At 39.9% G+C, this 14,545-nt stretch overlaps 1 protein-coding gene across 1 annotated transcript in view; it reads right to left on the bottom strand.

The window, feature by feature from the left end:
- The window catches only part of TOP1 (DNA topoisomerase I), a 74,808-nt gene that overhangs the window by 20,230 nt on the left and 40,033 nt on the right, over positions 1 to 14,545 (bottom strand). The window contains exons 4-9 of the mRNA XM_053394063.1: positions 10,602 to 10,737; positions 9,763 to 9,818; positions 7,670 to 7,756; positions 6,557 to 6,632; positions 5,887 to 5,987; positions 1,822 to 1,937 (exon numbers count right to left, since the gene is read on the bottom strand). Of these exons, the coding sequence (XP_053250038.1) occupies positions 1,822 to 1,937; positions 5,887 to 5,987; positions 6,557 to 6,632; positions 7,670 to 7,756; positions 9,763 to 9,818; positions 10,602 to 10,737 (572 nt within the window). The remainder of the gene's footprint in view (positions 1 to 1,821; positions 1,938 to 5,886; positions 5,988 to 6,556; positions 6,633 to 7,669; positions 7,757 to 9,762; positions 9,819 to 10,601; positions 10,738 to 14,545) is intronic.

Raw genomic sequence — 14,545 nt, 5'->3', positions numbered from 1 at the left:
AAAGAGTTGGCATCGTTTCAGAATAATGGATTCCTGTGAAATCCAATCCAGCCACTACTTGTACTGGTATAGTTAAGGCAGACAGAGAAGGCAATATGGAGTCTTCATGATGCATAGGGTGTGCCCAGGGTGGGGGGGAAAGAGGAATTTTCCACCTAGCTTGAAGGAAGTAAACTATAGAAAAGTGCTACAGAAAACTGCTAAGAAGAGTGCTTCTGAATGTTGTAAAAGATTTATGGCCATCTGATCTATTTTGTAACATCTATTTTGGAAGATTAGGAACATAGGAATGATGTTCACTTGACATTTTGTGCTCTGATAGGGATATCAAACTCACAAAGGCACAGAGGTACAATCTGAGGTTTGTCCTTTCAAATACTCAGAAGCACAATCAATAAAGGGACTGGGTCCCTGCTTCTATCTATCTTTGAGCACGAAGGAGGTAGAAAGTGGAGAATGAAGTGTACAGTCCAAGGCCTGTGGTCTCATAATGCTAAAACAAGGTTTCACGTAATTTCTGAATGAGACCAGTAACTACATCAAGTGTTCATGTGCTATTAAGATAGTTTCTAGGATGATTTGGTAGGGAGACTGAATATAAACCATTTGGGGATTTTATACATTAGTGGCAGCTTGGTCAAACTGCATTCAACTGATTTCACTGTGATAGGGCCAGAGGTGTTTATTCCCCTGAAAATATAAATATCAAGTTAATTTAAATTGCTCACAAACTTGCTTGGGGAGATTACTTGGGCATAGATGCCATAAGCTTTCAACTAACTCATATGGGCCAATTAATCCTTCTCACATTTCATATTTTAAAGGAACTTGAAAACGTAGTTTATAATGATAGCAGCAATCTCCGGAGCCAGCATAAATAGTCATGTCAACCTCCTTTTCAGTAAATTTAATCTCTCAGACATTGGAAAGGTTCCAACAGTCATTACAGATGAGTCAGAACCAGGAAATTCAACAGGGATAGGGTGGGAAGAAGATATGGATAATCTCTGAATTGACCTTTGGTCATTGGGCAGGGACAGTATGTTAAGTGGCAATACCTTGCTCTGGAAGCAAAGGACCCTCAACCAGCTTTAGCAAGACAGAACTAGAAGTGGTCCTCAATGAGAACATGCCTTGCATTCTAACTGGAAAGATGCATGTAGGCAATGAATGCACATCAGCTGCACATGAGGAATTCTGCTGCCAAAAACAACGGTACTGGGTCAGACTTGAGAAATAAAACCACTTTAAAGGAAAATATTATTACCAGACAGCACTCACTGTCATTAAAAAAATGAAAGGGAAAAAAGCATTATCTCTGAACAACTTTCGCTATGAGAACCCACCACTGAAATACATTCCACTTTCTCAAAACAAACCTCATTTAATATAACTGGATACTTCACAAGTGTCTTCCTATGCAATTATGTATCTTTCATTCCTGCATTCACAGCTCTGGGAATGATCCAGCACTTCTGTGCAGACATCAGGGAGCACAAGGGAACACTGTATTCTGTCTCTGCACCAGTCACAGTTCACTGTCCACACAGGGATTGTCACATCACAAGCCTTGAATGGAGGAGGAGGAAAGGGAGATGGACAGACCTGTACTCAGCAGCCTCCAGAATCCAGCACTGGTTGCATGGTTGTGCAGATGTAATTCCAACCATCTCCAGAGAATATATAAACCACCAGCCGCATTTTACCAGCATGGGATGACCCTCTCTACAAGGTCTCCCAGTATGGGCTTTTTCTGCCTTATGAATGCTCATTATAAAGACACCTATTTCTCCACCAAACACTAGCCTTTTAGTAGCTTACCATCATAGTAGAATTTGACATTTTCAGGCACAGGTTCATATGGTGGTGCAAACACAGGGCCTTTGTGTTCCAAGAATTTCCACTTAATACCTTCAGGATAGCGCTCTTCCTCCCACCTTTAAAAAAAAGGGGGTGGGGGTAGGAGAGAGAAACATGTGCTCATTCAAATGCCATATGGATTCAGAATCTACAAATGGGGCATCATGAATGATAAAATTAGTCAATTCAGCAAATTCAACAATCCATCCTTTCATTTACTCCATTTACTTCTTTCATTTTTATAATGCCTTTCTGCCAAGACACTCAATATAATTTAGCATATTAGAACAGTAAATAGTACAAAATTCAGCTTCCTTGCCTCTGACTTCCCTGAGAGGATATAGGTCTTTCTTAAGAAGGCCCAGGGAAGGCTGGGGTGGGGCTGCCCCAACAGTTCTCTTAGGACTTGGTGGTTATATTCTTCCTCGCCTGGGCTTCCTCGTTTCCACCTCAGGGCACACAGGTTTTGTTTTATTTATTTACACAAACCTTCTACTATATTTTAATCTAGAAAGCCAACCCCTTGTGCTACACACATTACCCATGTCTGCATTTATCAGCCAGCACTTTCTGACCGCCTCACAAGCAAGACAATATATTCCAGGCTTTTTCACAAAGAAGCTAGCATTGTTTTTATGTCAGTTTAGATGCATGTCTTACTTGTATACACCACTTGGGGTGTTAGTAAAAGCAACAAGGAGAAGAAATCCCCAGAGTAACCTGCACTAGGGTCAGTGACCTCTCCTGTGGTCAGCAGAGGGAAATGATGATTAATGTTGCTTGAGGTACAGAAATGGCACAGGCCAAACTCATCCCCACTTAGAAGTCTGTTGGGTTGTACTGGCAGCAGGGGATGACACTTTTCTGCAATAACACTAAATCCAAACCTGAAAGGCTCAAATTCTCAGGTACTTGTCATGTCTCTACAGAAAAACCTGAAATAGGCATTTCCGGTACAGGGATTCACAACGTATCACCAGTGAGCCATATCTTTCTTCCTAGATTCACTCAGCAACTGACTTATGTGTTTAGTCTAGCTGTATTTCAAGCGGCAGAACTGAAGGTCACATAATATCTTACAGCAGAAGCAGGCACTGGATAAAGGGCGGGTAGATGCTATTTTAAAAAAGTTTTGTTTTCATTGTGTGTAGAAACATAGAGAGCGCAGAGATGCTCCTCAACTTTTTTTTACAGTGTATACTGGGCAGGAAGGGAGCGCGGAGGGGAGAGGATCTTTTAGCTTCCACTTTATTACTGTGTGGAAAGAGCTCTTAGCAACAGTTTTTAAGGTGTCTTGCAGCTATCACACACTGTGTGAAGTAGCTCCAAAAGAAATAGTGGTTGGATGGGGATACAGAAAGATCCTAAAAGATAAAAAGAAACATTGGAAGCAGCCCAAAGTATCATAAATTACCTCCATGCTAGTTTCACCAGCTCTACCACTTGGAAAGAGTTGCTATGACTTAGACCTTAGCCATTTTCACCCCTGGCTATGTGGGAATACAGAGAGACTTTATCTACCACTAGAACTAGTGCTGAGAATAATAGCTTGATTCCTCATATTACTTATCTGATAGAAGGTTGGCATTACTCCTCCAAAACCCTAAACTTTAAAACCCAACCAAACAGGTTTCTTTTAAAACAACTGGCATCTCTCCACCCCCTCAATACCCCCTGGTCTTTCACTCTGTCAGATCCGCTTGAGGTGGGGGGGGCATCACCAGCTGAATAATTACAATTTTCTGGGAGTTAATTGGACAACGTGGGCTAACAGTTTTCATTTGAAAGCAGGATCACTTCAAAAGTGTAGCTGCTGTGCTCTACAGGGTGCAAGGGTGGGAGTGGGCAATGGTAAGAACCAGCAAGAAAGCATGGATGAACAACTCTACATTAAGCTTGAGATATCTGCTTGGCCATGTGTTTGTTTCCCCCCTACAACTCTGACATTTATCAGCTGGTGTTAGGCTGCAAAACAGTGGTGGGAAGACATAGCAGCAATGGCCAATCGTGGCTCCCTAACATGTGCACATATTACAATACATTTTAAAAATATCTATTCCTTACATTTGTATTTTAAATTTTTAAGTACAGAAAAGTAAAGACAGAGTGTCCTGCATTGTAATGGGCATTGTGTTTCATGATGAAACACAGAAACAAGAAGCATAAAGCAAAGGAAAATTAAGGTGAATACCACAAGCTCTTCATCAGAACTATTTTCTATTGAAACTGCCAACAAATTCTCAATGAAAACGATCCTCGGGTTTTGAAGCCATAAAGTATGTTTAAATATCCGCTGGAATGTTTTCACTTAATCAGTTTGTTGACACAGCCTCTCTCCAAGGAGTGTATCTCGAAACACTGGGAGTTGGTTAGCCAAAAGTACAGAACTAAAGATCAAACACCAAAAAGTTATTCAAAACACACTGCTGTACGAAGTGGATTGCAATGCAATACACCATTACGAGACTGTTAGCATTGTGTCCATTTTAAGCAAAATTCAGGATCAAATCAGCCTTGATCCAGAAAAGCATGGAGGGATGCCATGCATGGAGTAAGGCCTTGAATTTTCAATCCTAGACAGTTGCTTTCACAGGCTTCTTTTAAAATTCCCTGTGGTATGAGGTAGGCTAATGCTCAGAAATGTTAGAAAAGAAAAGAAAAAGACTAGCTTTACATCCCTGCATATGCCTAAAAAAGGTTGGTTTAGTTTGTGGACTGCAGCCTGTAAGGGTTAATGTTTTGAAGGAAGGCTAAGCAGTATGTTCTTAACACAAAAGCAAGAGTCATGAAGTTTAAGGCTGATTCTCTTGCAAAAGGCATACTAGTTTAGAAGGTAAGAAAATAAGGAGAACTACAAAAAGTATTATTATGGTTCAAAGGAGGTAAGCTTTCAACTGTTAGATTTGTCAACTAAAGCTTCAGTGGATTAATTAGTAGAGTCCAACTTTAAAATTAGGTGCCAAGCTATTTTTTGCGGGGCTGAGAAATAGGAATGTTTCAAAAACCTTCCTTGGAAGTTTTCAAGCAGAAGTTGGAAGGCCATCTGTCATGGATGCTTTAGTTGAGATTCCTGCATTGCAAGGAATTCAACAAAATGACACTCAAGGTCCCTTTCCAGTTCTAAGATTCTATGATTTCACCTGTTCTAAAATGATGAGGCAGTGTTTTCTATCCCTTGATAAAAAGGTGCAGACTGAGGGGGTCCACTTGCTAGTATAATTCAAGGGACCATTGGTCTGGCTGCCTCAGCAACAGGGACACATTCCCTTAGTCTAAGCAACTGCTAACTGGAAGAACAAATGAGGATAAGAGCCCTGATACATCAGATTAAAAGCACCAGCCTGTTCCAGTCTATGGGAAACCCACAAGCAGAACCAGATTGCAGCAACACTGTTCACACTTGTGATTCCCAGCAACTGGTATAAATGAGACAGGGCTAATAGTCCTTGTTAGACTGAAGCTCTGTGAACAATAGCATCATGAATAATGAACAGTGGCTGTGAGCAAGTGTTTAAAAAATATACTTAAGTGAAGTGTAGAGGGCTTTTTGAATGAACATTTTCACTGCTCCTAACTGGCAATTTTTGCTGAGCAAATATAACTTTATGAAATCAGCAAAGTGCTAGTTGTAAACTTCACTTAATTTTTGTGATACATTTGCTGCTAGTGAAATTGATATTAACAGAAAACAAAAAACTACCGTTAAACGTTCCATCTAATACCAGATAGACATGCCACCTAATAATAAGATAAACAAAGGTTATGACTTCAGTACCTCAGGACTTCTAATAAAATGGATATTAAATGTTTGTTCCAATGATAAATCAGTTCGTTGAAAGCCAATTATTAACCTAAATAATCCTTAACTAGTTGAGAGCTCGAACTGGGGTTTTCCTTTTCCCTCTAAAATGGAAGATAATCCTGTTTGCAGCTTTGAAGTCCAACCACAAAGAGTTTTCAGTCAGCATTATTTCAGATGTAAGAGGAAGCAGCCAGCCACAGGCTGAAATATCAGAGGTGTGTTACCATTTCCATTTCTGCTCCTCTTCTTTTTTTGTTTTCTTCTTCTTCATGTCTCCTTCAGGAGGCTTCTTATCTTTGCTCTTTATTTTCTTGGGTTTGATATCCTGAAAAGAGATTTTTTTAAAGAGAGAGACGCTATACAGGGAGTAGTTTTACAAGATACTCTTACATTTTAAAACAAATAAATTTTGTAAGAAACCATTTGAAATTTGCTTCTCACAAAAATGGCCCTTGGTCTGAATCAAACTACTTATTCAGTTTCCTACCGATGGCAAGTAATTATCATCAATTAACATGCAGAGTGTATCATGGTATGACATAAATAAATTGGCAAAGTCATATACAGGAGGCAGAGAGAAGTGAAAGGGCATTATGTAGAGAAAAAAGGAGATGAGGACCACTTAGCCTAAGGATGGAGGAGGAGTTGCAACTTTGTGGCGAGCAGAGCCCAGCCACCAGTATGCTCTCTGCATGAATCTAGCCAAAAATCAGGATCTCTACATACTGATCTTAACATGTACTCTAGATCGAGACATCGTGTATTTTTTTGGTTAATGTTTTCAGATGAATGCTAAATTGGATATTCTAAGCAAAATAAAGTGTTCTTTCTCCACAGTTGTCTCCACAACCTGTTATTACCCCAGAGATTCAGAAAATATAAATTCAACCAAACCTCCTCTTCTTCCTGTTTCCGCTTCTTTGATTTTTTTATATCTTCAGTTTTGATCTTCTTGGGTTTGTAGTCGACACTGAAACAGATCCAACAATTGTAAACAAATCATTTATTTCCAGTTCCGGATTTTATTACTCTCACCCTCCACACACAAATGTTGCCGCTGTGCTGCTTATAGCCTGCATTCCAAAAGCACCAACACCCCAATTCTTGTAGCTCAGATAAAACCTGCTGCTTGACTTTAAGTTATACGTTTCCTGAAGCCCCTTCCGTAAGAACAGATACAGCTACTTTCCAGTGTCTGTAGACAAATGCCAGTTCTCTACCTGTGCTGCACACACACTGACACCATATTATACATGGCTGCTGCAGAATACTATCAAGAAATAAAATCTGCTATTTTTGTATTTGACGCAAACTGTTGCCCCTCATTTGCACTGATCGCTTTTCTTCTCTTTGCTGTTGCAGGACTGGGGGAGGGGGGAGTTTAAATTCCCTTTGCAGCAGAAGTGGGTTACACTAGTAGGACGACTGATGCTGGCCCTGACCCAGTGTGAATCCCAGGCACCTAGTGGTCCCAGATGGAATAGCGGGATCCAGATGAGCACTGTGATACACACATCAGGTCCACAGTTGCTTCCGTATTAACATCTTCCTTGCAGGATCAAGGCAATTCACTATAGAAGACAGCTGGGGTTCACAAAGCATTATTAACACTCACTATTCATTCGGTCCTTAACATTTTGTCTTACTCATTATTCTTTTGTTTTATAAAAGCATTTGTCAGCTACCTTTCAAAAGATCAAGGCCGCTTACATAAAATGAAAACAAACAAAAAACTACGCTATTAGAAAAAAAGGTAAACCCCCCAGAATGTGGTCCTCCCTCAAGGGTAATTAAAAGCATTCACTTTTCACTGAGTGGCATGATGATGTCTGAATGACAACTGATATCTGGAATGGGCAAAAGAACTTAAGCCCTTAAATCCATTGATTTCAATGGGTCTACTCTGAGTTATGACTTAGCAAGTTACTATAGTTGCTTCCTATAGACAGATCCAAATGTTCCATTATTCCCACTTTTCACTGTAGGTAATGTTCACAAGCTACTCACTCATCATCCTCTCGGGGTCTCTTTAGCGGCTTATAGTCTTCTTTGTAGTAGCCATCGTCATCCATTTCTTCCTTAATACGAGGTGGGCTAGAGAGAAAAGGAAATGAGTTATTTAGTCAAGAACATGACTACTAAGCTTCGGCTTGTAGCCCGACTTCACCTACCACTTCAACCCACGCGAGGAGAACTCTCTCATTATCCCTGCCATATTTAGAGTTGAACAGGATGTGTGACTTTCATATAGTTTCAGCTAAACTGAAAATGTAACACCATATTGCAGGGCTGGTGGGGTTCTGCCCCACCAAACCCCTCCAGATATTGGTGTCAGCAAAAAAGAAAATTAAAATAAACATGCTGGAAAGTAGATCCCAACACCCTGGTGGGGATACAAATAACTCCCCGCTTCTTAGCTGATCTGTGTATGGTTTCCTCCAAACTCTCCCCCATGACACCCTACTAGGTTTCTATATTCCTCCAGCTGTAGCATTTTGGGAAGCTCTGATTTAAATTAAGGCTGCATAGAAAAATGAGAAAAAAAATCCTACAACAATGGGACAATGTTACAAACCCTGAACACAAACTTGTAGATGTTAGCAAGTATTAAGTGTTAAAGATGTGTCAGATTCAAACTACTTGATTGTTTTTTAGTTACAACAATTCAAGTTTTAAAATTGTTTTAATAAATCTACTCTCCCCGAAATATCCACACACTGGATATTGGGATATTCCGTAATATAAATTACTAGTTCTATTTTGTTTTACCTACAGGTATGCATGGCATTTTTGTACGGTGTGGGGGGGTATTCATATTTAAAGAGAATCTGTGGCTTGCCCTTCCAGTGAAAACCATGGTGGGTCAAAGCATATAAAACGATGTAACAAAAAGTGGCTGTGTTCAAACATCACAATGACCCAGACTTCCTACCTTATCATGGTTTATCAGGGATGAGCAGCATGCTAATGCACGCTGCCTGATCTCACAGCTGGAAAAACTCAGCAGCGCTGGCAAATACACCTCTACAGTTACTGGGAACAAATGCATGCTGCTAAAGGAGCCATTTTGATGGAAGTCACTTTACAAAGATACTCAGGAGACCACATTTCAGCCACTGAAAGCTAATTTATTGAGCTGACTCTAAAAATACATTTTTTCCAAAGGCAAAAATTCTGCAGCTATTTCGCAATGAAGACTGCGTTCTGTGGAATACAAAAGATCTTAGAGCTGCAGTCTGCTTGGATGTTTCAGTGCAGTGCAAACTCCACAAAACCCAAAACACTGCAAGCAATGAGGTCACCTTCTGCGGTGCCATCTCTCTTCTAAAAAGATGTAGCCTGATCTGCTTTCCACTTCAAATATCTAACACAAATAAGATCAGCTGGTAATACAAGACAGCAGAGTAAAATACTTGTGCAAGGAATGCTAGTATTTTAAAGTACAAAGGCACTGCAGATTTTAAAGGCTGTGTTTTAAATCAATTCAGCATCGTGCATCAAAATGCAGGAGATTGCTGGAAACAGGCTGCACGATAGTGGAAAAGTCTGGTGTCAGTTCCACGAGGTATTTATGCTGAGCATAACTGCTGCTGGCTTTTTGACAAGCGGATTTTACATTCTTAAGAATGCAGTTCCTAGAAATACCAAGAGGGGTCCTTACTTTCTTCTACTGTGAATCAAGCAGTTTATATATGCTTGAATACTGTTTTAGAAACAGTGCACAGGAGGAGCAACTTTAGTTTGACCCTAAATTCCCAGTTCTTCTACCGAGCGTTTGATATTGATAGGGAACAACTTTAAAAGTCTATGTTATTTTAGAGTCTTTATCAGGGACAAGAAGGTTCTATGTCTACATTGAATTAAAAAAGAGAAGTGCATAAGAGAATCCTTTACAATCTTATTCCTGTCCATATAGCTGGACTGGTTTTTAACACAAAAAAGATTCCCCATCTTTGGTTTTAGGTTTTCTTTATGCCAACAGAAAAGAGGATCCCAGAACTCTCAGGGATCCCACTGAGAGAAATTCCACTCATCTTCTGGGTACAAGTCAAAACTAAAAATCTAACAGTCTTCTTCACACAAGGCTCCCAGCTGCATACCTGGAGAAGCCATTTTCTTTTTCCTTCTTTATTTTCACTTCACCAGATGATTTACTCTGAAAACAGAAGTGAGAGCTGGTTAGTAAGCTAAAAAAAGCACTGTCATATCTTCCCTGTGCATTCAAATGTAACTGACAAAAGACCCTTGTACCAGGAGCAAGTGCACCTCCAGCTATTCCTCAGAAACACTCTCAGCATTATTGGATCCGGCCAATCCCAAATACGTGCTCTGTCCTGCTATTTTCCTATCTATCTATCTATCTATCTATCTATCTATCTATCTAGATGTTCTCCCGAAGTTTTTCCTTTTGTCTGGCCACAACTGCAGAATTTGCTATCAACTCCTTAGCTTATTTAGACAAGGCTTCTGCTTGTACTGTTACACTGCATAATTATGCACTTTGCCCAGACATGAACAGATGGGATAGGAAAATTATGAAGGTACTGTCTGTCCCTCTTCTGTCTGTCAAGGCTGGGCTAAGGTGTGCACCTGCATCGGTGCAATGTTTGTAATATCCTGCATCAAGTAACCTACAGAATCCCTCCTCATTTGGAACACAATGTGTGCTGAAATTCAGCCTGTAGCTGCTATGAAGTTTAACATGACTTTTATTATGACAAGTTTACAACAGCCATTTAAACAGACGCGTAGTGATGTCATCTAACACCTAATGCCACAGCTCTTATACTCATAGCCTTGAGTTTCTGTTGAAACTGTATGTGGGATTTGACTTGCAAAACAGCTTAAAAATGTCAAAAATGTGAAGCTGCTCGCGTCTTTATCCACAACAAAAGCCCAGTCCAAAGCAGTGCCATTCAGCCCCACCACCATCCTGTACCTTTTCTTCCTTTCGTTTCTCCTTGTCTCTATCTTTGTGTTTGTCTTTGTGTTTGTCGTGTTTCTCTGAACTGCCATCTTTGTGTTTGGTTTTCTCCTTCTCTTTGTGTTTCTTCTCCGAGGAATCTTTGTGCTCACTGGAAGATACAAGAGTCAGTTGGGACAGGATCGGTAGCAACGACCAAGCGGATTGACACGCCAAGCCCTAGAAAATTTTCTATTAATATGAAGAATCACACAACTGTAGCAATAAGGAACATAGTAAAGTCAAGATGCCTCGGGGACACCACAGACTAATGCATTTTCGCCTGAAGGAGTTTCAACAATATATGTGCACTGTTCAGTACACCTTAAGCCCTGGACTAACATCTTGGCATTTATGCTTTTAACAGCAGACATTAACTGGAACCTTCAGTGGATTTTTCCCCCTACTGAGACGGGGTAAAAAGAAGACAAATCCTGTAGTTATAACACAAAACATCATATTTATGGCTCATATTGGTATTGATAAATTTATTAGACGAGAGAAACAGAGGCACAAAGCATTTAAGCAATGGGCTTTGGTTCACTCAATTCAGTCACTAGAAGAGCCAGAAACTGAGTTCAGGAGTGCTTTCATGTCTAGTTACATGCTCCTCCTGTTAGTGCATTTTATAAACCAATGATACTTGCGCCATATGACCTTTGCCAAGCCTCACTTCTTCCCTCTCCTCACCAGTGGCCTGTTTCACTTATGAGGGAGAGAACAAATGGAACGTATATTAAGGCTAAAAAAAAAAATGATAGGTTTTCATTACATCAGAAAGAAAATGGTATGTCTCTACAGTCATACCTCGGGATAAATATGCTTCAGGTTGAGCACTTTCGGGTTGCACTCTGCGGCGACCAGGAAGTAATGGAGTGCATTACTTCCGGGTTTCACCCCTCGCGCAGACGGTCAAAATGACTTCACGCGCATGCGCGGAAGCGGCGAAATGTTCTGTTCGGGATGCGAACAGGGCTCCGGAATGGATCCCGTTCGCATCCTGAGGTACCACTGTAATTCTATTCTAATGCCAAAATCAAAACAAAACCCAGTCTCTTTAGAAAGTGGTCCATTTCCCAATTAACTATTCAGTGGCTGCTTAGACCACAATAATCAGAATTAAACTTGTAGATTACAGAGATAAATTGTTGAAAAACCCTTGAAGATGTGGTATATCCTGCTAGGGAAAGATTTAAGGCTCATGTGTGATTACATTATATCCAGGCACATGATAAAGAAAGCAGCTCTTAGAGAACTCCAACATTGCATTTTGAGAAGTCAACTGCAGCCTTCTCCTATTACACTCATTAGGTTTCCTTACTTCATTATCCTGACCCTCTTGCCCCTCAATGACTCTGCAAGCTAAGTACTCTGGATTCCCCTTTCATTCCTCCCACTTGCTAGTGCCACTCTATTTCTTATGGTTTGATTCTTAGCTCCCACAAGCCCTTCCAATGTGACTTACTGCTTCTTGAATCTGGAAAATTCTCTGTCCCTAATGTAGAGACACATACCACAATAAAGTCAAATAAGCAACTATATTTATTACATTTTTATTCTGCCCATATCCTAATATTTTTAATGTACTTTTTCTTGGTTTTAATGAATGTATGGTATAGTTTGTTTTTTGTAAAGTTGATTTAAGTTGCCTGCGACAAGAAAAAGTATCTAATAAACTTAAATAACAACAACAATATAGAACAAGTGCATGTGCTGCCTCCCCATATTTCAGCTCACTACCACCCTGAAAAGGTTAGACTAAGCAATAGTGATCACCTCTGCTCATCAAATTAACTTGATGACCAAGTGGGGATTTGAACCTGGGTCTCCTCAGGTCTGGTTAAACACTATATAATACCAGCCTTCAGCGTCATATACCTTCTCCAAATGCCCATAAAACATTTAGTCCTTTTAAAAATGGGATGCAATTTCTTTGGATTTTTGAGTCACTTCATCATTTAAGTATTTATGACAAGAACCACTACATATAAAGAAATCATATTTACCAAATACAAAAAGTTGGAATTTCTAATACAATCTTCTGTTCCCCACAGTGGCCAACCTTTTTCGGTCCACATAATTTATTTCAACAACCCAACTTTCATAAAATGGAAAGCCCACTTGTTACAACATCTAATAAACTTAAACTGGCTAACAGTATTTTTATTTCACTTTCGTTTTATGCAATTGTGACACCCCCCGCCCGTTTCATGAAAATGATGCTGTAAAGGTTAAGTTACATAACTTCATATCTAATAATCAGGTCTGATTTTTGCTGTCTGTTTGCCTGTTGCAAAGCAAGCAGATGCTGAATTAGGAATGCCTAAATGTCATCTGCTCCTTGCTTGGAGGACAGAGAATATACTTCTTTCAATATACCCATTCATGGTTTATTGTCTAGAGAAACTTGCACATTTCATGGGTTCCCAACCTCTATCGCTTCAACAGAAAGAGAAAATAGGAAAGAGAAAAAGAAAAAGAAAAATAAAGGGGGGAAATGTACAGATGCTGTAAAGAATTAAGAGAGGATCAATACTAGCCTGGCTAAGTATGCTAGTTTATTAACCAATGTTAAGCCAGAGTTGTATGATGTAGTTTGTGTACAACAGGGAATAGGTTTAATGAAGTCAGGATTGTTGCACCGAACAGAGTGTTGATAGTGAAAAGGGAAGAGACCTCTTAAAACCATGGTTTATAAAACAATGGATAATCATCAAAACCTGGCCACTATAATGGAGGTTAATTGCTACTATGCTGTGCTCCAACAGACATGGACACCAGCAAAACGTAACAGTTTTTAATTGCAGGAACACAACAAATTTTTAGCCAGCTTTTAGTCATGGCACATTAAAGATTCTTCACATTTTTCTACTGCTAAAACATCCTCTGATCTTTTTTTCATTACTTCTACCTGGGTGTGTTAAATACAACTGACACGAATTCTTGTCACCTGCAGCACTACAATCAGTTTCCCTACTTCAGTCACAAACACATGCACCCCACAGCTATACAAATTGACAAGTAAAAAAGACAGACACAGTAAGAACTTTCCTGGTAACAAATACCTATTTAGAGAACATACACATATGAAATGTCACCACAAGCAAACTTCTCAACAGGGAAAAAAAAGAGAGATTTAATTTGCATGACAGCAAAAAATAGGAAAAAACCACCAACAAATGGTATGTGTCTCTGAAGAAAAAACTCACAGACCAGTGCAGCTTCTAATAAATGAAGGTAAGCAAATGTGTCATTTAACTTAATATCGTTTTGTAATCAGACAAGAACTATTTGGAGCACCTCACATCAAGACATAAGCCCTCATTTTAAATGCCTGTTTGTTATGAATAAGATTGGTAAACTAGCTTATGTGCCAAAATAAAAAATAAAAAATAAATAAAAAGATTGCCATCCTGTGAAAGAGAGAACATAATTCCCCCCATTTGACAGGTGGGAAATGGATGATATGGGGATGGCAACCTGGATCATACGTCAGCCTGAGATCAGGCAATACAATTGACTCAAATCTACACTGCAGTCCAGTCCTTACTTTAAAAAGCATGTTCAGCATGTGCAAACAATCTCCTGCTGGCACAGACAAAAACTGTGCACCTAACAACTAATAAGGTGGTGTTTTGCTGCCTGAGGCAAAAAGCCCCCGTTCTACATACAGAAGCCAAGGAGATTGGCAGCTGGATCTATCAGTGGTAATAGGCCAGTGTCTTCCATGGCTCTTGAGGGCAACGTGCTAATTGAGAGGATTCTGGACAGGCTGTTGGCACAAACAGCTCTATCCTCCAATACAGGGGAATGTTGTCCCTCAGCATCTACACCCGAAACAGCAACCCCACTCTGCCTAATGGTAGGGCAAGCCCTGGCTCTCCTGCGCAAGTTCTGGAATTCCTTCTTCTACCAAGGTT

This window comes from Podarcis raffonei, chromosome 6 (genome assembly GCF_027172205.1).
Source record: "Podarcis raffonei isolate rPodRaf1 chromosome 6, rPodRaf1.pri, whole genome shotgun sequence".
NCBI lineage: Eukaryota > Metazoa > Chordata > Lepidosauria > Squamata > Lacertidae > Podarcis > Podarcis raffonei.
Note: the sequence above shows the minus strand (reverse complement) of the source record. Positions and strands in the feature narration are given on the sequence as shown.